The sequence below is a fragment of the Buceros rhinoceros genome, unplaced genomic scaffold (genome assembly GCF_000710305.1).
Source record: "Buceros rhinoceros silvestris isolate BGI_N320 unplaced genomic scaffold, ASM71030v1 scaffold45637, whole genome shotgun sequence".
NCBI classification, from domain to species: Eukaryota; Metazoa; Chordata; class Aves; order Bucerotiformes; family Bucerotidae; genus Buceros; species Buceros rhinoceros.
In genome coordinates, this window is record NW_010422471.1 from 8,221 (window position 1) to 35,604 (window position 27,384).

At 44.9% G+C, this 27,384-nt stretch overlaps 1 protein-coding gene across 1 annotated transcript; it reads left to right on the plus strand.

Annotated features, from left to right (window-relative positions):
* Positions 1 to 2,321: 2,321 nt before the first annotated feature.
* LOC104496853 (serine/threonine-protein kinase TAO3) lies at positions 2,322 to 24,050 on the plus strand (the record flags this gene model as incomplete). The annotated part of the gene is made up of 12 exons (XM_010140033.1): positions 2,322 to 2,390; positions 3,591 to 3,801; positions 5,605 to 5,676; positions 6,316 to 6,417; positions 6,864 to 6,909; positions 7,830 to 7,926; positions 11,052 to 11,165; positions 12,197 to 12,288; positions 14,114 to 14,207; positions 15,393 to 15,474; positions 20,893 to 21,060; positions 23,844 to 24,050. Coding segments are annotated over exons 2-12 (1,194 nt in total), but the record flags the coding sequence as incomplete, so codon positions are not given.
* Between the last annotated feature and the right edge of the window lie 3,334 nt (positions 24,051 to 27,384).

Consider the following 27,384-nt stretch of genomic DNA (forward strand, 5'->3'; position numbering starts at 1 on the left):
ACAAGCCACACACAGAATGGGTGTGAAATCGAGATGCTCGTAGGGTGTGGAAACAGTGGTGTGTGTATTGAGTGTGCTGCGAGCTAAGGATGCTGGGCAGGCTGCCCGCTGTTCAGTGAGCTTGACAAAGAAAGAAGTGAATACCTTAACTATGAGCAGTCTGCGGGACTGCTTCTGTGCTGGGCATGCCACAAGCTGCCTGGTGCATTGCCCAGAAAGAGATGGATTGTAAAGTAACCAGCCCGCGACATCACTGGGGAATGAAGACATTGTCATATCGATGTGTCCAAACCACCTGGTGTCCCAGTTGGAGCTGGGGTATTCATAGGCCCTTAAAAATCAATTTTCTTTCTGGTTTTCATAACGTGTTCTGTAATTCTCATTGGAGAATTTTTTCTCAGAGAATCTTTTAGATGTTTTTCTTGGTATCCTTTCTGATGCTGAATTTACTCTCAAGAATTTGTCCTATTTTCCCAGCCCTGTTTCAGAAATGGGGCACAAGCAGTTTGTCCTCCAAGGCAGGGATTTTTCACTAGTAGCTGTTGATTGAGAGCTTTAATTCCTAGGTAGGCGGGTTGGGGCGTCTCCCAATGGCCTCGTCTGCACAAAATGCTGATCATTGCACAAAGTGTGAAACTCTTGAGTCACTTGTCACATCTGTCAGTCACCACCAGTGACTGCTTTAGGTGTGCTTTTTGATGGATGATGAGTAGAAGTCAGGCTTCTAGTAGAAATTGTTTCTCCAAGTGTCAATGAAGTAGTTTAGGAACTGAGACAACTTGAGTTGTCTGAGATAGCTTGAACTTGAGCGTCCTCTACTAACAGCCGCTGCCCCGTGGCCACGCCGAGGCTTTGCAGGGGTTGTTAGAGGCACTGCAAGCGCTGCGGGGTGCGATGAGCCTTCAGCTCAGCAGGACTTGACTCGCTCTTGATACAATTCCCATCTGAAGTTTTTTCTGAGAATCACTACTGGGAAATAATAGTCCTAATTTGTTTGTTGTACGGCCTCACTGTGTATGTCCGTCCTAATCCGAGAATGACATTGTCACTTGGGGCTTAATTTAAGTGTTGACACTTTGGTTCCCGTTTTGAATATTCGAGCTGCGCAGACTTTGTTTATGGCAGAGAAGTTCATTTGAGTAGAGATGGATAAATTGTTTTCTTTGTCAGTTTGTTTTTATTGTAAAGTGAAATGGATTTTTCACTCGGCTGACGAATGCCAGACCTGCAACACCACATTCTTTGCCCCTGTCTGCAGGCACGAGGTAAATATAGCACCTTTGGGTGAGGCCAATCAGCTGAGAATGAATAATCATTTCCTTCATCTGGCTTTTGTCAGTTGTTTATACTTGACTTTTTTTTTTTTTTTTGACTAAACATTGCAGAACCTTTTTCTGGAGCTTTTCAAATAACTTTTTAACAGCTCATTAGTATTGCCCTGTGCTGAGAAAATAGGCAAAAATATCAAATTTTGGCAATGTTAGCTACTAGTAGGAAGGCTTCTGCTCATATATTTTTTTCCCAATAAGAGAAGATGAGTTACTTGTTTCTCATTAATTCAGGTGTATATTAATTCAGATTTGGCAGTATAGCTACTGCACCATACCTTTTTGGAAGCCTTTCTACTGCAGATGTGGCTACACGATAACCTTTTCCATGAGGGCAAGCTAATGGCCAGCTCAGGGTGTGTTTGACTCCACAGAGAGCACAGTGTGGCTGCTGGGGATGTTGCTACACTGGTAGGAATGGGTGACTGCAGTGCGCTGCATCCTTAGCTGGGAGCCATCTAGACCTGATTTCAGCTGATGGGTCTGACTGATTGCCCTCCTTTTTCATCTTTTCATTGCTCATTCTCTCCCCGGTGGAATCCAACACTGTTTGACTTACTAATGCCTAGAACTTCCTTTGAAGTCTTATATGTCATCAGGTACAACATACTGAGCTAAGTAATAGACTCAGCTTTCCAGAGCTTTGTCCTGTTTATAGCCAATCTAAAAAGTGTAGTCTGAGAGCAAGCTTCCATGCTCCTGCAATGCTCCAGCAAGCTTAAAAGTCTTTATAAGAGTCAAGGAATTTGGTTTTTCTCCTCCTTTCCTGGTTTCCTGCCTTACAGTGATGTATAGCAAGGCCAAGGGCTCTGGAGAACAGGAAGAGACACCATTAGCATTCCCATCCAGTACTACTTTAACTGTGCTTGACAGTCCATGGTCTCTTCTAGATGTAGTATTTTTTTTGTATATATAAATGTTAAAATGCTTCTCCTAAACAGTGATATTTCTCTTCCTTTGCAGAATAAGAGAGCACATAGAATCTGGGGGGGCGAGAGCACAGGACAATGCTGCTGGAAGGAGTCTGAGCCGCAGAGCATGCGTTGTGCCACAGTTACCCAGGTATGAGTGTACTCTGCAGTGCTCCACGCTGCTCTAATGAACTGCAGTTTGTTGTGCTTGTTGCCTCATTACTTGTCATCCTGAGCCAAGGAGACTGTCTCAGCCCCAGACCAAAATTAGGCTCCGCTTTCATCGTCCCATCTGGATGGCACTTGCAGTCCGAAACCTTCCAAAGCCTTTCATGTGTGTTCGACTTTTCATTTTATCCAACTACTAAATCTCAGCTGGTCTCCCTAAATGTTGCACTGGTTTATATAATGAGGTAAGCTGCACGTTTTAGCGTGTGTTCTATGCAGAGATGATGTGGTCTCAATAAGCGCGGTGCTGAACTACATCTCAGGAAGTAGTTCTGGGCCTTGCTCCAGGCTGTTAGAAACTGCTCCAGTGGATTCACCTGCAGAGAATCTGCTGGGCTTTAGAAGCCAAAGCAGATGGGTACAGACATCCAACATTGCTTTGCGCACCAGTGTCTGATGAAACAGTGCCACTTTTTCAGGATCCTTTGATAGGAAATGTCAAATTTTTGGATGTTTCTCTTTTTTCTTTTCATAAATGAAATTTTGAGGGTATTTAAAATCTTCATTTAAGTGGAGCTCAGTTCTGTGCTGTCTCATTCTATGCTTATGCTAGAGAAGGGTGTTAAAGAGGTAAAGATTGGCCTTCCATGATGAAGTGCAGGATCTTTCCAAAGCAACTCTGTGACCTGGGAGCCATCACAAGCCAACAGCACTGGGAAATAAATAAATAAATCATGTGATGGTGAAGTGTTTCTGTGGAACAGAAGCGAACTGCTCGACTAGTACCAGCTGGCAAGTGGGAGTAGAGCAACAAACCAAACAAACAGGAGAGAAAAGCAGGAGGAACAATGGTGAGAGTCTAAAAACTGACACATTACGAGATCAGCATGAAGAATAACAAACTCGCATCACAGGATGTTTGGCATAGCAACAGGACTCTTGTCTTCAAGTGGACTTCAGTGTCACTGCAGCTCTTGCTTCCTGTGTGAGATAAAGAGCTGCTGTATTCTGAATGCATTTCAATCTCTTTTATCTAAATTGGACTATAATTAAAAAGAATTAGCCAAAGGAAGCGATAGTGAAGTCTATTGCCCCAAAAGGGTTTCCTCTTATTTTGCTGTCAGAGAGATGAGAACAGAGATGTGTGTAAGGGAAACAGATTAAAGATGAGCTTTTCCACCAGGTGCTGAATGCTGCCTACAAACTACTTTGTCGATGAAGGAAGAAACTGATTGGAAATCGAAAGCGCAAACTGGTTCCTAATACTGTTCAACATGCGCAAAGGGGTGCCAAAGGACCCAGAAATAGCTGACCTGTTCTACAAAGATGATCCTGAAGAAATATTTGTGGGTTTACATGAAATTGGACATGGGAGTTTTGGAGCAGTTTACTTTGTAAGTAGAGTCCTTTACCTCCTTTTGGGGAAAAAGAACCATTTTAAGGGACATTCTAGAAACTTTCAGCATTTGTGAAAGGGAGGGTCCTTTGAGCCCTTAGAGCTTTGTGGGTATTAACTTTCTCGTACCACATCTCAAAAATAAATGTTTCCAGAGCACTCCTGAGCTTTTTACCATGACAGCTGTATTTATAGTAGCAGTTGACTGTAGTCTTAGTAGTGCACCCAACCATGCAGGATAAGTATATGGTGTCTTGTGCTGTCTGATGCCAAAAGTCGAATTTAAGCAGGTGGAAATTAATTTACCAAACTGGAATATCAAGAAACTCTACTTGGTGCTCATATGCTTCTAAATCATTGCAAATTAATACTTCTGCTGAATTAATGATTCAAAATGTGTTTGGAGTTAAAAGCTACTTTTGTTAATGAATTGGTATTGTGGCTGTTCGGGTAAAGATACCGTGGACATCCTGTGAAATTGCATTCAGGCTTTTGAATGATTTCTCTGCTGCTCTGGTAATTTAGGAGTAAGAGATATCTTTGAAATACTGTTTTGTTTTGTCACCCTTCTTGTCCTTGTGTTCATAACATACTGTCCCCAACAGCAAATGCTTCCGTGGCAAAAGCAAAGAGAAAGTCCTGAGAGGAATGAGATTCAAGCAGGAAAGCGGTGTTGTGTTAATTGACCCAGACAGGAGAATTTAATCTGGAAAGTGAGAAGAATAGTGCTTTTCCAGTTAGTCTCAAACAAAGGCAAATCCAAATGCTGGATTTGGAAATAATTATAATCCAGCCTCTATCAGTGAAACTAAAATAGGATTCACTCTGAAAAAATCAGTTCAAGACAAATTAAAGCTGCTTGATAGCGTGACTTGCCACATCACGCTGATGCTAACCTGACTTGAAATCAGCTACAGTGATTGTGCACTTGACGTCAGAAGAATAGTTTTCATCAAAAACAACCTACTTACATCCTCGTTAGAACCACGGCAAAGTGCTAAAGCAGATGAGGGCAGTGTAAAGGAGACTTTGCAAGCACAATGTGCTTGTTTTCTGCCAAGCTTTTCACTACAGATCTACAAATAGGGCCCGAAGCACTTCAGCAAGGGGGTGTTTCTGTCAAGTGAGCTCGCAGAGCCCTTTGAGTTATTTCAGCTGGGAGGATCCCAAGCGCTTTGTGTAGCAAGAACTTCACCCACAGCTGTGAGAACATGGCAGTGCGCTGCGTGACCAAAAATGATGGCTGGAATGAGAGAGGCCGTGTTCACGTGAAGAACGTGGGATTAATGTAGCAGACAAACACCCTAACGTTTCTTTAGAACACCAGCCTGAGTTCATCTGTTTGAGAAAAGCGCTCATGATCGTTTATGCGCTGAATCTGGATGGCGAGTGGTTAGGAAGGGGTTTGCCTTATCCAAAAGTTGTTTGTTTTAGCTTTAACTCATTTGAGGAGGAATGTGTGCTGTGGAGAGTCCAAAGGTGTCACCTCTCTTTTGTAATTCCTGTGCTCTGTTGGTCCATCCAACATGGTTTTTCTTTGAGGTCACTGTATGCACCGTGAAATGTCGTTTGTTAGTATGTTACAGGAAAGTGTAGTCCTCATCCTTGCAAGCAGCGAAAGAAGGATTTACCACTTTTAGCTTCCATTGCATTCTAAGCTTTTAGCTGTCACTAATTTTTTGTCCCCAAAAAGGCAAATAGTTGGAGATATGGAGATTTCAAGGACTCATTTAAGACTAAAACTCCATGGGGAAGGAAAAAATAACACTTTTTTCAATGTACTTCTTTCTCCCTACTCCAGGCTACAAATTCCCACACTAATGAGGTGGTGGCAGTCAAGAAAATGTCCTATAGTGGAAAGCAAACGAATGAGGTAAGACGAATAAAGCCAGTCCTGCATGCAGAAGCTGCTGCAGCCATACTGTAAATCTGATGGGGGAGTTAGCTGCGTGCTCCACTGGACCCCAGCAGACCAGCTCTTCAATGGGGGAGCTGTTGCTCCCCACCACAGGACGCATGAAGGTCTCTGGGGGGGAAAATGGCTTTACGCAAGTTTTGATGAATAGCTCAGTTTAAGGAAGCGCGTGGGGATTCAGCAGGTTTGTGTGGTGGGGATCTCGGGAGCGATTTCAGTAATAACCGCATTCAGAGCGCATGTTGGAGGTGGTGGTGTCTCTTGGGACAGGCGGGTTTGTGGCTAAGTTTGAGACCACTGGACAGTTCGATATGCAGAACAGTAGCAATGCTTTAAATCAAACATATTCAGTTAAAATGAGGAAAAAATGCTTTTGCAGTCCTCAAGCTGCATGTGACTTGGGGACAGTTTCAGTGCAATAGGGATCCAGAGAACTGATGTACAGTTGCGCTCTGGCTGCTGTGACTCCTGCCACCCTCACATGGTACAGGAGTTTCCTGGTTGCTTTCCAGACCGTACTACAGTGTCTGCAGTATGAGGGGATGAAGGGGATTAAGCATAGAAATGTATTTATACCTTTTTGCTTTTTTTTATTAGAAATGGCAGGATATCATCAAAGAAGTCAAGTTTCTACAACAGCTGAAGCACCCCAACACCATAGAGTATAAGGGCTGTTACCTGAAAGAGCATACGGCATGGGTGAGTGAGCGGTGTGGCACTTCAGGCTCTTCAGGGAACAGAAAACGTGCAGTACGGCAAATATTTAGTACAGGCAGTGGCTTCACGTGCAGCAGTGCTCACCCCGTGCTGCCTGTGGGCCCTTTCATCTGAGGAGGCTTCCAGGTGATTCAAAGGAAATAGATATTCAGGATATTGGAGCAAAGCCCTGCTTCTCTGAGGCAGGCAGGTTGAAGTTATGGAGCATCCTCTACAGTATCTCCCCACAAACTTCCCAGTGCCTAAACTATTCCTTACAGCAGTGAAAGACATCTTGATATTGCTGGTGTGTTTGGAGCAGTCTGTTTGGTTCATCACTCGTTGCAGTTCTCTAAACAAACTTCATTTGTTTCTCAGCCATTCAAGTAGTAACTGTTTGGGGGGGGAGTGTCTACCCCGTTATCTAAAAGCGTGCTTTTTCCTTGCAGTTGGTCATGGAGTACTGCTTAGGATCAGCTTCTGATTTGCTAGAGGGTAAGTTTTACATTGGTTTTGAGTTTCTTTTGGCTCGTGCCCTTTGAGTACAGTGGGAGGCGTCTGCTCAGACTGGTATTTTGGAGACAGTAGAGGCGATCTGTCTGTACTCCTCCATTCCTTAGCTAGAACACCCCTGTTGGTGATACCAGGGGTAAGCTGAGGCTTTCCCAGGAGGCCAGTGCTACGAGTAGCTGACATGCACACGTACATGTTGTGAAATGGAGTGTATGTGTGTGGCTCTGTTCCTGTCATTGTGCCACCTTGATGACTGAGGCAGACTGCCTGTTTCCTGAGTATCCTTAACAAAAACCTGCAGATGTCACCTTTGTCCTTGCCTTACAGTTTGTAGGAATAATTACGGATGGTTTTATAGGACAGGAGTGATACAACGTCAAAACTGCAACAGCAGCACCTGCAGAGGAATCGGGAATCTAAGCCAAAGCTGGCAAAATCTACTGCTCTTTGTGGGCCATATCTTTTGTGGCTAAGAAACGGTCACCCAAAGGCTGGTCGTGTTTACGGATACATGGAAGGTGCCTTGGGGCATCTCTTTGTAGCTGGTATTCCTCATTCTCCTGGGTTTTTTTGTCCATTGGGGAGGAAAAAAGTGGGAGGTTTTTCTTGCTAAGGACCAAATGAGTATTTCAAATACGTTTGGCAAGCTGCCCTCAGACACATTGCCTGGTTTTTACAGTAACTGTTGGCCTTAGCGGGACTGTGAAGAAAAATGTGGTTTTCTGTGATGTGAAATAGATACACAGGTTTGCACAGACTCAGAGCTACAAATAGTTGTCAGGCCACAGGAAACCCTTACAATGAGATGATGTTCACCTCACAGGAGGTTCTTGCTCTTTAAAAACACTTTCTCAGGAGATCACTGTTACTTTCTTACATGTTTTCTTGGATTTTCTCCATAGTTCACAAGAAGCCACTTCAGGAAGTGGAGATTGCTGCCATCACCCATGGTGCCTTGCAGGGGCTGGCCTACCTGCACTCTCACTGTAAGATTCATAGGTAAGGCTAGAGCTCAGTGCTGCTGGGTGGCCTTCATCTTCCACCCTCTGGAGTCCAAAAATTCCTTTGCTGTGTTTAGACAACTTTGGTAAAGATTATTCTACCACAATTTTCTCGTCGTCCTAATGCCAGAGTCAGAGTGTAACTAAAAGCTGTTGGCTGTTGAGTGCATTTTTTTGGTTGAAATGTGGCTATATCCTGTGCTGAGTTCTCTGGCATGTTAACAGTTTTTCTCTGCAGACCCTGATAACGAAGAATACACCTGAATGGTGGCAGTAAACACTGACTGGAAAAAACTACCCTAAAGTTGCCAAATTAAGGCGAGTGATAGAGCTAGACTATTTGTAAGACTAGACTTTGTGAAAATTTTTAACGTGTAAGTAAAACTTGGTGCTTTCAGAAATCAGCCAGTGAAGGTGCAATCAGAGCACTCAGGAGAGGAAGATTTTTATAACAGGCTGCTCAGGAATGCAGCTCCTAGGTCTGGCTTTCATAAGGTGTTATTTTTCAGCAGATTGGATTTCTATGTTTTATGGTTTTTTCATCTAATTTTGGGTCCTACTGATATGTCATGGACTTGAGAAATGGGTGAGAACCGGATTAGTGTAATGAGTGGGGAGTCGTCAGAATAAGGCAACTTGAGCCTAGTTTATGGAGCTAAAGGACTATTTGTAGTCTACTGGTGAGTTTGAGACAGAAAATGGGTCTATGTGAGGCTGAGACAGTTGAGGGGTTTTTACAAGGACAAGAATTATTTGTCACTTGTTAGAACAGCTATTTGGGTCACATCTACACATGGTTATTAAATCATATTTAAGTGAAATAGTAATTTAAACATGAATGCCAATTCTGGCTAAAATAAGATTGGCTTTGATTGGCCCTTTGCATATATGCCCTTATTTGAGCATGAAAATACCTGTTCCGAAATATTTAACGTGCTTTCTGAGTGCATTGGATTCTTATTTATAGGAAGTGACTCCCTGTAGGACACTTGGGAATTAGGTTTTCTGGATACTCCTTGGGACTTTCTAACACGGTGCAGTTAACGTGGTGTAAACTCGGCAATCTCACATGCTGAACACCAGCTGCTGTGTGAATTTTCCCTTCATGTACTTACTGCACGGCGAGAACACAGCTGGCTGTCTCTCTCTCAACCTGGATACACGCTGTCGCAGCGTGCCGAGAGCGGCTGTAAGGGAGTTACTGCTAGAACTACGCAGAGGTCTTTCCTTTCCAGCTGGGTTTCTTCCCGGGGATGTTCTGCCTTTTACCTTCCGAGATGGGAAGGCCAAGTGTTCTCTCTCAGGAAACAGAACCATGAAGAGGTTTCTAGTTTTCTGATAGATGTTAAAAAGGAGAGGTGGAATAGTGCCATTTCCTAGCGTCGTTGTTCGGCAGTGGGGAGAGCTGTGCCCGTGGGCAGGACCACGGGGGAACTGTACTCTGGGAGGACAACACCATGCTGGCCCCTGCTGTGGCAAGTCGCGGTAGCGCTGGGAAAAGCCAAACAAACGCTGAATGAGAAGGGAAGGCTTTGGTTTCCCTGCCCCACAGCAAGGCAAGCGAACGAGCGTGCCCTGGAATGGAGGGACACCTTGTGGAGATGCACCCACAGAGCAAGTCTCCAGCCTCGCCTCCGGAGCTCCTGGAGCATTGCTGCTGCCAGTTAGTTCTAGTGTCACGCTGTGGATGGCAAAGGAACAGATTATTTTCTGTTTAATCGCAGGCACAATGCAAACCTAAGTTAGCAAATACGTTTGTTCGTACCTAACGTGGCTGCTGAGTCCTCTGTGGCTTGTTGACCGGTGAAGGTAGCGGTGGAGGCGACAGCAAAGAGAACAGCCTGCGCTGTCTCTTGTACTTTTGAAGTGTTCGTTCTTCTTTATACGAAACAGCCTTAGCACTTGTCCTCCAGCAGAAGTTACAGATGCATAGACCCCGAACACGAAGAGATGTCAAGATGTATTTGAGTAGCATGTGTGCGAAAAATTCCGTAACATCAGTTCTGAAGTGACACTGTCCTGGGCATGGGGGAATAGAGGTTCTTACTCTCGCTCTGCTGCCGAAATGCTGTAGGTAAATTCCTGTCTCTGTGGCTCTCTTGATGTCAGCTTTGCCGGTCCTGTGTGCTGCCCTTTGGAGGTAAAGGCGTCTCACCAGAGTTTGCACCGTGCTGGATTTAAAGGGTCTTTCAGCGTAGCTCTGGGTCTGCAGCGATACTGGATTTGTGTTTGATGTAGAAACCATTATGCTTCAGCTGTTGTATGATAATGCAGCGTATGCTCTTCCTCTGCTGCAGATACAAGACAGCTTGGCCTCCCTTCCCCTTCATCTCCTTAGCTCGGCCTTCACGGGGTCAGAGTGTGAGTGCGTTCAGCAATACGCAGTGACTTGTTTGTGTTGGGGGTCTGCTGCTGATAACGTGGCTTTGGCGTTTAGGGACTTATAGCTGAACACCGGGTAAGAAAAGGTGCTATTTCTCTTGATGCATTTTTTTGTATAAAGAAGCATTATGTGTTTTGAAGAGGTGGCAGAGACGTTCCAGACGGTGTGGTGTACACAGCCTGGCTGACAGGCTTCCCTTACACATATTCCATTTATGTTCAGGGCCTGCTTTTGCTAAAGCAAAGACCTTTGCCCAGGGAAGGGCACCTGTGGCACACCTGGTGTGCAATTTTCCCTCGTATTAAAGTGCTCTATCAGGGTTTTGAGGAACTTTCACTGTATTGAGATTTTCAGCTGGCAATGTGTACATAGACCTGATTTTCTTAAAGCACCCCTCCTCCTTTGATGTCAAATGGGTGGAAGTGGAAAATTGCAGGTCTGGTGTTGTTTAAGGGGATCCCACTGGGTATTAGGAACCATCTCTCCTGGATCCCAGTTTGGGGCCTCAGCCTTTCAACCATGGCTCATCTTTTCTTCTCTTCCTTCACTCTCTACCCTTTTTGATACAGCCACAGTTCCATTCCCCAAAACCCCACGTCTCTGGTTTCTCTAGCTTTCTCTGATACTGGACTTCTAAATATTTTCAAGTTTTTTATGAGAAAACGTTAGTGGCTTTCTGTGTGTTTGTAAAGTTTTTAATTCTTCTGCTGTAACCAGAAGTATACTTTTTTCTTTTAAAGGGATATTAAAGCTGGAAATATTCTTCTAACAGAACCAGGTCAAGTGAAACTGGCTGATTTTGGGTCTGCATCTATAGTCTCCCCTGCCAATTCTTTTGTGGGAACGCCTTACTGGTGAGTAAAGGCTGTGGTACTTAAGACTGCTCACTTCCATTTCCAGCGTTTCACAGTCTGAAAATCATATCTGGCATAAAAACTCTAAGAAAATCTCTTTGGTTAGTAAAATCCCTGTGTCCAGCTCTTCAGGAAATGTGCTCTTCCCCAGCACCCATGAGCAGAGCTAGGCTGTGCAGCGCTTTGAAACAGCACCAGTTAATGTTTGGACTGTTGTAATGCCATTGGAACTGAGACAACCCCATGGAGAAAGGGAGCCCTGTTAACCTGGCCGTGCAGGCTGGAGGCTACACAGCTGCTTAAATTCTGTTTTGAAGAGACTTGAGTTGCTTGGCATTCCTAACAGAATGGACCAGCATAGCTTTATGCTCCACTTATTTTGTGGCAGACGCCTCAGGCATTGATGGGAGGCCACTTATTGCCCAAACTCTGAACAAGTCCATTTGGCAGGAAGCCTGCTTCATCTTTGAGGAACAAAAGTTTAGAGCCTTTTAAAGTTTGGAGAATTTTTGCAGGTGGACCTGCTGCTTCCTCTTCCCCCCGCTCATGCCTTTATCCCAGGCCACCATAGTCTGGTGGCCAAATCCACTGTTCTGGATTTCCATGTTCCTTTCATAGCTGCGCTCACAGGCTGCCTGTATCTGCTGGAAGATTGTCCTGGGGGCCCAAGGGAAGCCCACCATCTCTGGTGAGAGGGCAAGTGATGTCTTGAGGGCTCTCCCAGCCTTTGCTCCCTGCCTGCAGCCACAATGCCTTTGAGACTGGTGTGGAGCTCCCACGTGCCAGCATGTTGCGTTCACAGCAAGATGATCGGGCTGGCCTCTTACTTTGCTTTTTTAAACTGCCTCTTGAGCTGCTACTGCGGACAAGCCTCGTTTGGTTTCACCATGGCTTTACCCAGCTCCATGCCAGCTCTTTACGTTCTGGTCCACTGCGCTGCTGAAGATGATGAAGCAGCCTCATTTGAAGCTGCGTGCTGGGAGCCGTGGCCTGTATCCCCTAACCCGCGTGTTTTGCACTGTGGTTGGTAGGATGGCACCGGAGGTGATCCTTGCGATGGACGAGGGACAGTACGATGGAAAGGTGGATGTCTGGTCTCTTGGGATCACGTGTATTGAGCTAGGTGAGTATATATGCGGGAAGTGAGATGGATAATAACTTCCTGCAATACTTATTAGGAAGTCCTGAAATATTGGAAGATTCTTACTTCTCATAAGTTGTTTTTTTCCTTTAAAAAACTCAAGTTGGAAAGCACTGACGGTTGAGTTAAACCTTTTACTGGCAAATCAAGGACAAGCCACTAATGCTGCTTTCATGTTAATCTGGTGTGCTCAGCTATTCCCGTAATAACTAGAGGATTCTAGTCCTGTGTGAGAGGAAGCTCTGGTTTCTAGTCTGTATTTCTCAAGCTGGATTTTGACGAAGTTGTTCCAGCTGTTATGTCGCGGGAACTGGTGTCTTAAGAATTGTCTGCGAGAAAGGACCCAGATTTAATCCTCAGTTCCTCCTCCCCGCTCTCAGACAAAACCCTTCAATCTCAGTTGAAAGTTTGTGACATGAATCAACGTGGACAGGTTCTTTACACGAGGGTTTGCCCTGCAAAGGGCAAATGATGTACATCCAAGAGCACGTGGCGCAGATGCAGGTGTGGTAGGAGGTGTACAGAGCAGAGGTGTGCGCGTGAAGTTTGACTATTGACACTGCATGTGCTGAGGGGATTATTTTCAAAGATAGCCTAGGTATGGGTTATTCTTACCAGCAGTACATGAAAAAGTTATTGTGAGTGCATTGGAAAATGTTAGTTATGGGTGTATACTCAGCAGAAATATATATATGAGGTAACAGAGGGGGACATATGGAATGGGAAGAATCATTGACTCCAATGTGGAGATGGTGGTGGTGGAGAAGACTAGTAACTTCCAGCGTTGTTTCTGGTGCACTAATGCCTTGCTGACACAGTCTGTATTTTGATACAAAGAATGTCAAAATTGCACGTGTTAGACCTCTGCTCTTCCTCATGGCCACTGATTTTCTTTTTTTTTTTTCCTTGTTGAGTTTAGGTGTGTTGCAGCCTCTCAAGGAGTAAGTCACAGTAGTAAAATAGATATTTTGCTGCCCTGCGCAGGCACTGAGTCTTGATACTAGAAATTTCTATGGATCTTTTCAGTCAAGAACCTCAAAGCCCATTTTCATAGTCAATGGTTTTGGTTTTTTAATACTACCTTTTTGAGAAGTAGAAAACTTCTCTTTCAAAGTTTAAACTTTGTCTTTGCCTGATTCCATATCTGAACATGAGGCCAGGTAGCAGCGGGAGGAATCTATTACTGAGTGGCACTTGGCTTTCTTTGAATGCTGCTGTCTTAATTTCTTGTGTAGCCAACAGTAAGTAGTGTTCAAAGGAAAGAATCTACGGTCCTTTGCCTGCGTGCTGCATGCCCTGACCTGTTAGGGCAAGTCACCGACAGATCTGGCAGGTGGATTTGGCAAACTGTCCCCCTTGCAGGTGACTGCTGATGACAGCAAAAGGAGCAGCCACTCTTTTCCCTTAGTACAGATCCTACAGCAGTGCCACAAAGGTCTGTAGGGATTAATAGCTAAATTTCCTAGCCCTGCCAGGCAGCGTGTCTAAGCTTGGTTTTAGTCAGCTTCTGCTATTTTACCATAGCATGTCAGATGGGAAATGGTGCTGTTCAGGTAAAATTTGCTGGAAACTTTTCTTTATAACATGCATCCTGTTGTGTTTGGGTTTCGTCATCCCCTCTTCAACTGAATAGCAGCTTCACTTGAGTGGTTATTCTGGTCTAACCTAGAATATTACAATAATTAGCTGAAATATGATGACGACAGTCATAAGCTATTGATTTAGCAGTGATGCCCTGCTCTTACTCCCGTATCTTTCTCCTTTTCTTTCCAGACTGCCTTATCACACATTTCTCTTCTCTTTCTAGCTGAAAGGAAGCCTCCTCTTTTCAACATGAATGCAATGAGTGCCTTATATCACATAGCCCAGAATGATTCCCCTACGTTACAGTCAAATGAGTGGTAAGAGACTATTTTTATTTTCCTGCGACACTCTCTGCATGGTTAAAGCCTGACAAGAAAAGCGTTTGTTGCAGTGTGGTGATTTGCCTGCGCTCTCAAAAGCTCCTGTGTAGGCTCGATTTTGACCTCTGTCATGTCAGCAGTGCTACAACCTAAGTGTGGAGGTGTTAATTATGGGGCTGTAGATGCTGTAGAAATTAAAATAGTCTTGGATGTATTAAGCCAGCCGTAATTCAGCATCAGCAAAGTTTCCAGCTGTAAAAGATTCCCTGCCAGAAGAACATTGTAGTGCAGCTGAAATGGGGAGGAAGGGAGGGGAGAGGCATAAGAATGTAAAGGTAGTTAGATTTTCTTCAGTGAGTGACTTCAAAAGTCATCAGAGCTCTGTGGCCAGTAACTACTCTGCACGCTACAGGCTTGTTCCAGAGTCTGAGCTTTGGCACGGGGATGCTGTGTTACCTGGTAGCAGCAAAGGGGTTGCCCTGCTCTCTGTGCCCCAGGGTGGAACGTAGCTATTGCATGAGGCTTGGCAGGTGACCAGAAACAGCAGCTCCAGAGAGGTGTGAGGTTCCCCCAGTTACACTGTGAGCTGTTTGAATACCAGAGTTGTTTCACTGCTGACCATTTTGTCAGAAACACCCCACTTCAGTTTCCTTTTTCCACTGTCTCTGTTTTGTCCATTTTTCAAGATGCAAAGCACTCTTGGTCTCATATCCGCACACTGATACCCACGTTCTCCTGTGCAGAATTTGCAATGCAGAGTAGAGACAATTTAGGAATACACTAGAAGTATCAGTACTCTTGATTGCAGGCAGGTTTTTTTAGTCACCCTTTCACTCTCTGGGGCTTTGAGAAGGCTGGGTGTAAGGAAGGTGCCTTTTATACTGCTCTCCAGTTCAATGGCACCTGGAAGGTCAGCTTCCTTCTTTCCAGTTGTGATAGGAACTCCTACATAGTGGTTGGGGATAATAGTGTGGCCACGTTTGTTTCAACACTCTTTAACTGTTGATAAAACTGATGGGATCAACTTACCCCGAATTTGGAGAAGTCCAGTTAGATTCTCTACCCTAGAACTTAAGCACAAATCAGTCAAGGTTTTTATTTTCCTTTGCACTAATAAGTGTGCATATATCCCAGGTCCTAAGCTCCTTTTTCATTTAGAACTCTTTTTATTGTTGTTTACAGGTCAGACTCCTTTAGGGGATTTGTCGATTACTGCTTACAGAAAATACCTCAGGAAAGGCCATCATCAACAGATCTGTTACGGGTAATTTTTCCAATCTTTTTCAGAAATTTGGGAAAGATCTGTTTTGTCTACCAAAATAATTCTGGAGATGGTGAACAGATATTTGATATTCCTTTCGGGGGGGAAGAATTATTTGGCTTGCTCTTGTCTGAATCAACAGCGTTTCTGGGTCTTCTAAAGAGTGTTTGAGCCTGGCGTATTTTAGGCTGTTTCCTGACTTTGCCTGTTACATCTGTCACAATTCTCTTTATAACACAATGCTCAGGAGTCAAACTCCTGGAGGAGAGTAGAGGCAGGCTGGGTGGTCGAGCAGGTCCACTGTTGAGCAGGACAGCCCAGCACCCTGCTCCTCGTACACCCCAGAGCTCCGCAGAGGTTACGGTTGTGTTGGAGAACCACTGGGATAGTAGTGTGAGTAACAGGGTTTAGCTACGGGAAGGACCTGTCCTCAGGAGGAAAATAGAAGGATTTAATTTTGATTTTCATGTTTTAACATTTCTTTCCCGAGCTAATGCTGTACATCCTTTAACTGAAAGTACTGTCAAGGACAAACAGGTCCAGAGCTGGGTGAGTTAAAGCTGTGTTACGGAGGTGGATTCCAACCAACCGCTTTCTGTCTAGGCAGGACTTAGGAGCACATTCCCTTCTGCTTTGAGGAAGAAAGCATTTCCCTGGCCTCTCTGCCCTGCTGTGCCATCAGGAGGGTGCCCTGAGTTGTGACCATGCTGCACTGTGGGGTCTCTGAAAGAGCAGACAGAAGTGAGGCAGGGAGCTGGAGCCTGCGCTGTTTGCACTCTAAATGGGGGCAGAGGAAGTGGGAAAAGTGGAACTCAACGCAGCTGGTGTGAGAGGAAAGACCTTTTTCGAGTGGTTATGCAGTTGTGTGTGAAGTCCTGTAACTGGTGCCTTGCTGGTGCTCCTGCTGGTTTTTCTCTGCTTACCTTCTCCGTAAGAAAAAACGTTCCTTTGCAGTTGTGTAACAGGCTGTACTTGCTACCCAGCTTCCGTGCAATTTCGGTGAGATTCGAGGTTGTAGTTTGCTACAGGCTTTCTCTGTGGAAGTGACAGAAAATCTAAAACAGTTTTAGTTGCTACTCGCTCTAGGCTCAGCCGCTCTTCATCAGATGCATAGGCAAGAGCAGGTCTTTTGCAGAGCTGGTAGTACTTGGAGAATGACGCTCCACGTGATCAGAGGATTGAGCTCTTAACAAAGCTTTACTGCTGGTGGCTGGTTATTTAAAGGACCGCGAGTATTAGAGGTGGAAGGAGACTGGATGACTTGTTTATCACCTGGCCAGAGCACGATTGTTCCGTGTGGCGTGCTCTGAGCTGTCCTGTCTTGACTTTTTGTTTTGCCAGACACAGATGAGGTTCAGGAAGGTTATCTTGACCTTTTTCCTCTCATAATGCTAATGTGTGCGTGATTAATTCTTTATCTGTTCAGACCTTTTGAATATGTATCTGTTCATGATCCTCCTGCCCGATCTCAGTTCAGCTCTTGCTTTTGCTCTGTTCTTGTAAATCTTTCACTTGTTCCTTTCTGATCCACTTTTTGGGTTTTGGGGGATTTTTTTTGTCTGAAGTTCCTCTGGCTGGACAGGCATTTCTGGCACTATTCTACATACCATGGGATGTTACTCCAGGTGTGGTTACGTGGGAGCTGGAGAAGGCTGGCTCTGCTCCGTGGTGCTACAGTAGGAGGATTTGATGCTGGGTTCTTTTGACACTGGCTGGTGCAGAAACCCTGACAAATGTATTAATTAGTGCTAACTGTAGATCCCTCCTCCTATTATTACTTACCAAACGTACTCTGCATCTTTTCTTTTATTATGTATTTCCAGACATCATGTTTTCAACTTCTCTCTAATCATGCAGTACTGTATTTCTGTCTGTGTTTGAGCTCCATTTTGTAATCATTTCTTTGTCCTAGATGGGTTTTGAGCAATTCCTCAATTCATTAACATCTTGTAATGTGTTTGCTTCTCTTCTACCTTCATACATCAGACTTTGCTGTTAAAAGTAGCATTAACAGGATAGGCCTAGGTTAACTTCTTCCCTTAAACCACCAAAGCCAGTTGTTTGTGTGCTTTTAATAGTTTGTATACTGAACCAAATCAATTAGAACTTGTTTTAGAAATAACTGAATCATTTTGGAAAGTGCCTTGTATGGGTTTATAATCGCCAAGAGCCTGTTGGAGGGGGGCCTGTGCCCCAACTGATGCATCCAGAGTTTGCCAAAGTCTTGTCAGTGAATCATAAAGCCATTCCAGTTGAAGTCACTGGCTTTCAGTTCACCTGAGAAGTCGGAACTGCTTAGAACTGCAAGGGCTTTGTGTTTCGGAAATTCAGGAGCAGCCGTCTGTTGGAAGGTAGGGATGGGTGAAATCCTGACCAGCCCCTTTCCGTCAGGCTTTAAAATTGACCAGTGGCCCTGCTATTCCCTTGTTTGCCGTACGTAGCTGCTGATGAGGAGTGCTTGGCATGCTGCTGGTCCCCACCAGGTAACCAGGACTCAGTTTTTCCCCTGTGTATTTGAGCAGAGGAATTGCCAGCTCCGTTGGGCGCTTTGCTTAATTTCTGCAGTCGGTTAGATTGCTGCTCTGTGTCTACCTGTGTCAGCCTTTTCATGCTGGTTTTTGATCTAAGGCTACCACTCAGCCTTTGTTTTATGGCTTCTCTTGTTGCTCTTTCAGCTCAGTGAAATGCCTTTTCACGGGTGTTTCTAAGCCCCTTGGCTCTTGAAGAGAGAAATCAAACCCCTGCACTGTTTACTGAACGGGCAGCCTTGCACTTGCTTCTGTCCCTACCTTAAGCCTAGACCATACAGAATATCTGACTCGCATGCCTTCGCTCCCGGGTAAAGGCTGAGGAACGAGCCCCTTTCCACTCTCTCTTCGGCGCCTGGGGTATTTTTTTCCTGTGATGCATTTGTGCAGTGGCACACAACCAGCGTTTTGTTCTCTGACGTTCCTCTGACCAGCTAATAGGTTTGTGTTGTGGGTTGGAGTGATTCATTCACGTGGATTGGCAGCCTTTCTGCTCTCTAGGAACACTGCAAGTTCATTGAAGGAGATGATTTCATGAGTGCCTTAGGTTGGAGTCTGTGCAAGAGATTGGAGCCGAGATCTTAAATCATGTATATTCAGTCTTTTATTTGGTTTTAGACTTTCAGAACAGCACCCTACATGTTCCCTCCTGCAGTAGCTCTCCCTGCAGCTTATCAGATTACAAGACTGGAGGTCTCTTTGTCTTCTGAGGGCTTTCACTTGTGTATGGTAAACAGGGATAAAACAATTTTTCTGTGGCCACATTTTCTTACAGAACTTAATTTTAAATGAGGTATTTGAGAATGAATTCAGTTTCCATTTGTAACCCTAGATGAAAATAGTCAAGTGACTGTAGTGATACTAAAATGCAGCTGAAATAAAAAATAAAACCCTGAAACTCCCATTAATATTTTTCACTTTTCAAATTAAAAGCAATTATAAGATTTGTTTTAAGCACTGTTGCCCTGGTTTCTCAGCTTGCATGACATTCCCAGGAGACTCGAGTTCTGTTAGTCACTCTTCCAGCCAACTTGGTGCAAACCTTTAGACTAACCTCTTCCTCCCGTTGAGTCTGTTTTGTTTTGTTGTTTGCTTGGGGGTTTTTTCTTGCAGTTTCGAAAAGAATATGCATAAAGAAGTAGGTGCTGGACACACAGGATGGGGTGGTTGTTCCCACTGCATTACTGCTTTCTAGACATTGTCTACAATGAGATAAAAATGATTACCTTTTTGCTAGTCTTAGAGAAGCTGCAGGTTGTTGATGTTCATAGAGAAATAGATGGTGATTATCTGCATTGAGGAGCAGAAATGATTCATTGGCTTCTGTGTGAAACGATGGTTAGAACTTTTAGCTGTAATTCAGAAATAAACACCATCACTACTGGCAAACAACTGATAGTGAAGTGAGTCGTTGTCCCCATTAGCAAAACTCAAATGCACAGCGGTTTGAATTGAATTAAAAACAAGAAGTAAGCCTGTGGCATGATACTGTCCATGTTTATTTACAAATCCCTAAAAGAAAATAATCTCATCCTCTCAAGTTTCTTGTGTGCAAGACTTTCGAGGAGGACTGGCTTCATGTGTCGGTTACTCCAGCTGCAGCTGGAGGAGTTCGGTCTTGAACTTGAGAACTGGCAGCACAGCTAGGGCAGAGCTGCTTTTCCCTGGCCTCTGGGGCCCTGAGTTCCCCGGGGTGGAAGGAGCGGTGAGGCCAGGCGGGCGGATGTGACCCTCCTGGGAACTCCTGTGCTGGTGAGGTTCTCTGACAAAAGGCCATTGTAGTATTTCCATTACAGGGTACAGAACAACTTTTCCCCCATTTCGCTCATTGTTAGTGTTTCTTGAAACCTGTAGGTGATGTTTATGCCTTCAGGCCGCCTCCCGTGGTACAGACTTAAGCAACATCCCAGCTGCAGGGTCCTGTATAGAATATTGGCAAGTGTATACTGGGGCTGTCTGCTTTAGTCAGAGGTTAATGGGAGAGCTGCGAGGCTTTCGTACTCTGCTGCCAGTTGTACAGCTCAGGAGGACAAATCTGTTCAGAGAAGAGCTTTGAATCGTATTCTGAAATGTTGCTGAAGAATTTATGGTGAAGCCTGCAATTAAAATGTGCACTTTTAGTTCCTCCTGAGCAGGGGTTGGTAAGAGCATGATTTTACTTTAACTCTTTTCACACGTTTTGAGTATATAAAAAAAAAAAACAACACTTGCAGTCGTGTTACTGGTTTTACGTGTGACTCGGAGTAGTTCGATACGGGGTAGGCTTAGGCAGGTAGTCTTGTACAACCGAATTTTGCTCATTCTGAAATCTTCTGTGGGGTTGGAAGTGCACCTAGTACACTTCGAGAAGAGCTCAGGCAGGGGCAAATGGCCGTTCTGCCTGGAGAGCTCAGAAAACCTCCCGACCCTGGTCCAAACTGCTTCACTTCAGACAGCAAAGTGAATCTCAGGGCGTCAGGGCTAAGGAGAGCTGGCCAAGGGCCAGCCAGGGCTCACGCTGCCCAGCTCCTGCTGCTGCGGGTGTGCCCGTGTGCCCATGTACGCACACACATCGGGTTCAGGAAGCAAAGTGGGTTTGCCTCGCTTCTCTGCGTGCTACATTTGAATTCTGTGCAAAAGCAGTTCTTCTCAACCAGCACCCTACACCTCAAAACTCATAGTGCGAGCGTGATTGGTTTGGCAATTTGACGTAGTGATGAGCACCGTCCTTGTGTTTGGTGCTGAGGGTGTTTGGAGTCTTTCGTAATGGGTGTTACTAATTACCGAGTGTGAACAGACCAATTACTGAACGTGAATTGCCATTTCAGGTGTCTCAGAGTCAGTGTGACCCTGTTTTACAGCAAACATGCTAGAGTCGTGTCTGAAACCATGTGGTTTCTTTCCTTTCATTTAGCATGAATTTGTTCGCCGAGACCGACCACCGAGGGTGCTAATAGACCTCATACAAAGGACAAAAGATGCAGTACGCGAATTGGATAACCTTCAGTACCGGAAAATGAAGAAAATCCTGTTCCAGGAGACACGGAACGGCCCACTGACCGAGTCTCAGGAGGAGGAGGAGGTACTTTTGTTGTGTTACCCCATTTGTGCTGTTACTGAATCATTTTAGGGCAAGCGAGATGTTGCCGCTGTTAGAGGCAGCCTACAAGAACGGCCTAGGTGAGGATGCACTCCTTGTTGGTGGAGTATCATCTGCGTCAGCAGAGAGGCAGGGTAGAACGAGCAGGAGTAGCCCTTACTCAGAGTCAGATGTGCAGTTATTGGCAACTTTAAGACTTTGGAATTTTTTTCAAATTATGGCCTTTCTTCTGAAGGCTTTAGAGAAGAAAATTATTTGGAGGAAGAGTTTCTGTGGGAAGAAAGGGGCTTACAGGCTGTGCGAGTGAAGGAGGGTCTGTTGACAATCCAAGCTTTGCTTTCGTGTAAGCACAGTCCGGATCACTTGATTAATATCAATATTTTTTTCACCTAACATAACTGAAAGTAATTGGCCCCTATCGTGAGTGGAAAAGCAAATCACCAGATTAATAAGACTTATTTTTAAAAATTCTGTAGTGTTAAAGAACAAAAAGGTTAAAGATATAAAATTCAGCTTCAGTTTATACCTTATAATAAACAACCCACCTCATCAGTGTATCATAATGGACACTAGCCGTGGCTTTGAGAAGGAAACCAGTCATTTTTTATTAGATCAGCTTAGGTGGAAAATAATGTCATTTGGTGCAGGCACATTAGATAAATCTGTGACTGGTTCTCAGTGAAAATATTTGACAGACAAATTGATGTTTGTATTCCTTTCTGCTGCAGTATAGCCAGATAGTCTGCAGTGAGATGCCCAAGTCCAGCATATATTCAGGGACTTGGTTTTGAGGTTCGTGTGTCAAATGTTCCTTTAAAGCTGAACTAGAGCTCTGGTTTAAGGCGGAGCTACCCACACCTCTGGGTGTCAGGTAGGAGAGCACACAGGGGAGGGGATGGCCTCTTAGCACCATCCTTCGCTTTGAAGGAGGTGCACAAAAGGCACAAGAACAGCAGCCACCTCGATTAAAGCTACAAACTGCTTCTGTTCTTAACCCTCCAGTTAGCCAACTTCTAAACCGTGAGCTTAGCTGGGGCAGAGCGTGAATCGTCAGACTTTTACACTGAAACCTTCAAGCGTTTTCTACCCACGTGGGGAAAGCTGGTAGGAGAGTGACAGGGAAAGTGCAAGGGAACAGCTAAGTGGGATACTTGCGGTAGTGGTTGACTCCAAGATCTCTCTTCCTGTCCCCGCCCCTCAGAAGGAGGGGAAAACCCAGTGTTGTGTCTCCAGGAATTAACACTGCGATGAAGCTCGCACTGCATGTGCACAGCATGCTCTGCACTGCGTTGTACCACAAAAAGAGGCCCTTTTGCTCGTGTGTAGCACTAACTTGGCAGTGAAAGGAGAACCTCGCACGTGCTTCAGTTCCTTCTTAACAGGTTAACAGAAGCTGCTCAACTGTAATGCCACAAGACAGTTCCTTTTTCTACCTTAAGCTTTCTAAGATGGAAGAAGAATGTTACCAATCTTTAACACTCAGAATGTTACTAATGCTTCCTCAGAGCTCTTGCAAGAAAGTTGAGGTCATTTGGAAAGTATTGAAGTCAGGAAGCCAAGGTTAAGGTGGCGTATGCAATCTCAGCTCTGTCCTTTGTGCATATAGATTCAGTAATTACACAGCCACAGCCTCATCTCAGATGCTTCATTATGTTATTTTTTCTGCAACTTTATATAAGCATCCTGGAAATATTTTCATTCTCATGTGCTGTGTTCTCTGTAAAATAGTTTTATCTTGGATTTTAAGTGCTCTCACACAGGCTCTGAATTATCTGCTGATTGCTCAAAAAAACAATCACAGGCAAATCTGTCAAGTCTGTCAATTTTATCTTTCTGTCAGCTTCCAGCAAAATGAGTACCCTGCAAACTGAGCTGTAAACTGATTCTCCTCACGCTCGCTTGGGAGCCCGGGACAACCTGGGTGCAGTAGGGGGTTTGGAGTTCTGGGTCATCGCTGTCAACTCCCTGCGGGCCTTTTCAGTACTGCTAGTTAAAGACAAAGGACTCCAGAAATTGTCTACACCAGAGCAGATTAAGTGCGTGCTCTGGGATTGCTGTGCTCGTATGAGTGCACAACAAGACAAAAGGCTGCTGACTTCTTATGCTTGCCTGTAGAATCAAAAATACATCCTACACAAGGAATATTTATTTATGTGTATCTAAGTGGACTACAGCAGTTTTCATCACTACCAATGCAGGCTCTTCTGAGTCAGCCACTTAAAGGTGAACGAGGAAACTATCCTGGCTGAAAACACAAGGTTAACAGGCTTTTTAGCTTGACAAAATGTTAATTGCTGCCTGCTTGGGACACAGCGGTTCAAACCTCTGCACCTCTTAAGCCCCATGTGGCTCCATTGTCTTACGTCTCATCGGAGTCACAAAAACTATCATAAAATATCCTGACTGGGAACATTGTTTTAACACAAACTTAGATGGCTCCTTTAATGATGAGACTCCTTCCACCAACCCCCAGTATTCCTGGATGTCTCCTATTCAAGCCAAGAGCCATGCCCAGACTTACTAATAAGTGGAAAAAAACTGGCTTGAAGCCTGCTGTAGTACAACTGCAGGGGAAAAGGCAAAAGCTGGCTTCCCCATACGGAGTATTCCATCACCCAAGCAGCCTTGAGAAATGTAGTTGCCAAAATAATGAGCAAAACCCCTTTAAGTCTGCAGAGTTGCCTTTAAAGCAACCTTTGGGCACTGCAGGCCCACGCTGGGCAGGTGATCTGCAGTATTTGTAACTGGTGCCCCTTGTTTTATAGGACAGTGAGCATGGATCAAACCTGAGTAGGAAGATGGACAGTCTGGGCAGCAACCATTCCATCCCGAGCATGTCTGTGAGCACAGGCAGTCAGAGCAGCAGTGTGAGCAGCATGCAGGAGGTCCTGGATGAGAGCAGCCCTGAACTGGTCATGATGCATAGTGACGAGAGCACAATTAATTCCACTTCCTCCGTTGTCCATAAGAAGGTATGTTCTCTGGTGCTCTCCACAGCTTCCCGCAGTCCCTGCTTTTGCTTCCGTTGGCTCGCCCGCGTCAGGCCCAACAACCAGTGTGCTGTGGTCTTCCACTGAGAGCAGGCGCTGGTGCCAGGCTTGCCAGAATCAATTCTGGGTTTTTTTTCTTTAATCACCTCGGAAAATGAAGAGAGGCTGCTAACGAGAGGTAGCACTGTCAGTGTCTAGGCAGGGTTCACGCAGACTTACCGCATGCCTCCTCGCCCAGCCCTGCATGTGCACTTCTTCATCTCTGCTTGAACCGTCAGCCCTTGTTTCCCTGCGAATGATTGTGCCCCGTGATGTGGTAGGGTGACAAGCGGTCGTGGCAGCTATGCTGACCATTTGCCAGTCACGGTGTGTCATTAAAATCTGCTTGCACTTGGATTTCGCTCACGAGAAGTGGAAGCGTGCGGGACTTTGGACCCTTCCCACGAGGTATGTTTGGAGTCGAGTTCCACTCAGTGCTTTTCTGCTCTCTTGCTGCATGTTGTGATCTGTTGCTGTTTGTTTTCTTAGTGCTGGATATCAAGCCAAAGTTCTCTAGCTGTAAGTCAGCATCTAATCTAAGATTATTTGACTAAAATAGTTTTGGCTTGGCCTTAGCAGTGTCATTTGCTACTGGGCAGTAAAATGTAGGTTGTTTGTGAGATTGTGTTTGCAAAGAGCTTCAAAGTGTACGTCTGCTTTTTGCCAGAGGAGCTAAAACATCACAGCAGCATGCAAAGTAGGAACGTCTCACTTGTAAGGTTACAGTAAAGCCTGGTTTTAACTAAATATCTGTAAGCAATTTTTTCCTTCCAAGATGGTATTTGTGTAATTGAATATCGAAGTGCTTATAAAAGGGAGCTCTCAAGAAATTTTATCTTCACGAAAGATTGCCTTACGTATTTACAGACAGTGACAGAGGAGTTGCAGAGGTTTTGGAGGTTTGCATCTTTCTAAGATACACTTGCAGTAGCACCTTTAGAGAAGATGTTATTTTCACCTTTCTGAAAAGACAGTGCTAGGTCCAAAATGCCAGGAACCGTCCTGGATGAAGAGCAGCACAACCATTCGTGTGTTCTGGGTGATGGTGGTTAGAGCTCTTGCTCATTTCATGCAGGCTTCAGAAATGTGTGTTAGCTTTAATTTCCCATTAGTGACACTGTAACTACGTTGTAAGCAGTCATGTTCCTGTGCGCATTAAAACAGAAGTTTGAGGGACTGACATTACGGTGTTACTGACTGATCAGTGTCGTGACAGTTGATGGAAACAAGATGCGCGCCGCTCCCGTCAGTATAGATTGCGTTTGTGGAAGAGGTAGTGTTGTGTAAAATCAGGGTGTTCCACAAACCTGTTAACGGACCACCACCAGAGTACCAGACTGTATAAAGTCACCAAGATGGCAAAATTGCCGAGGCTGTTGTTATTTTCTAAGGCTTAAAGTTCAAAGTGTCAGAGGCCTTCAGATACCTTTGGCCCGCAGCCCCAGAGCATCACAAGCAGTTGTAAAACATAGGATGAAAGGACCTGGAGTCACGTGTGAAACACAGTTCCCAGCCTTCAGCGCCTCAGACTGCTGCTCGCAGTGAAGAGCCGGTCTGGAGGGGCTTTTACTCGGTGTAAATCAGGAGCTTCGAGCATCCTCATCAAGCACTCCTGGCATCTGTACTGTGACCAACAACCCAGAGAGAGGCGGAGCGTAAGAAAGAGACTGCTGTAGTAAAAGCATTAAAAGCATTTGTAAACAACAACTTCTTTGGTTTTTTTTTCTTTAACAGCTGCTAATTGGCTGTAACTTCCAAAAATGTTTTGTGGTCGTAGGGTAAGTGAAATGACCTGCTTCTGATCTGGTTAATTTTCACTGGCTGTACTGGTTCATGGTAGCTGAGGTGCTTGGGTTTTGCCTGATGGAGAACAGCACTGGGTGGTAAATCCTCCGTGAAAAGGCCCAGCCTCGCCCCTTCCACAAGACAAAAGCTCTGGGCAGCAGTAGAGCTCCATGTTTCCAAACCTGTACTTAGAACAAAGGTGACTCCCACCTGTCAGCAAAGAACAACTTGGAAGATTGGAAGATTGAACAAGATTGGAAGAAAAAAATCACTGGACCGGAAGAAAGTAGTAACAATAAAAAAAAGCCGTAATTGAATGTGTAGCTTTTTATGTAACTGAGTTTATAGCTGTGTCCTAAACTCCTGGGAGGAAAAAAATAGCAATAATATCTGCTACACAGGCAGGAAGTCTGTGTCCTCCCTGCCTGGGATCTCAGTCTGTCCTTAGGATCCACAACTGCTTCCTCAGCAGGATGCCTTAATCGCCAGCGGATTCTTTACAGAATTACGTGGTCCTCTTGGATGAGCTGACCTGCTGGGAACGATTCTTTCCCCTTGGCGGGTTTCAGATTGGTGACCTCCTCCATGGAAGCCGCAATATGATCAGTGTTAGAGTTCTGGTTTTCTGATGTCTCTCTTTTGAAGACAGTTAACACAACTATGCTTCTCCGTCCAAGAATCCTCCTCCCGTGTCCACCTCCTGTTCCTCAGCCGCACAGGTTGAGAACTGAAGAGTCAGTAACAGCTCTAACGCAAACCTGTTTGTATCTGAGAGCACTGAAAAAAAAGAGACAAAATGGGGCAGGGAGTCAAACTCAAACACACTGTGCTTTAAAGCCCCAGATTTTGAAAGCAGATAAGAATCAGTGAATTCATCTTAGACTGAGGAGGAGGATTGTGGCTCCCAAAGAATACAGGCATGAGCTGATACATCGCAGGGAGTTGTCACCTGCGTGGTTCAGCTGCTGGTGTGTGGCAGTTGGGTACAGGTGGCTGCCCAGAAATACTGCTTCGTTGTCCTGATGAATATGCCAAGTGCTGGGATTGAAAATGCTCCCACATGGTGGTATTTTATTTCTGCAAAACTTCAAATAGTAAAAAAGGTTGTTCTCTTTTAATCCAAACCAGTACACAGTGTTTTGTTCAGCCGTGATGGAGGAGTTGCTGTTACTTCAACCCTAAAATATCAGTACTTACAAAGATGGAACTTGGGCAATAAAAACATCAGGGAAATCTTCTGATGAAAGCCTGGTTTATAACAAAGGGGTGGGAAGAGGATGTTCATAGTTGATCATCACAAATTCGTGCCCAATGTCTGTAATAAAAACAGATTTGTGTAATAATTGTTGCAACTTGAGCGACCTTCCAAATCCATTAAATTAACCGATGGACGTCGCCTATCGCTGCTGTGATTAACGCGCTGGATTCTGTGTTTGGAGAGTGCGCTGGCATCGGGTTCTGCGTGAGTTACAGCTGAGGGACGCTGGGCCTC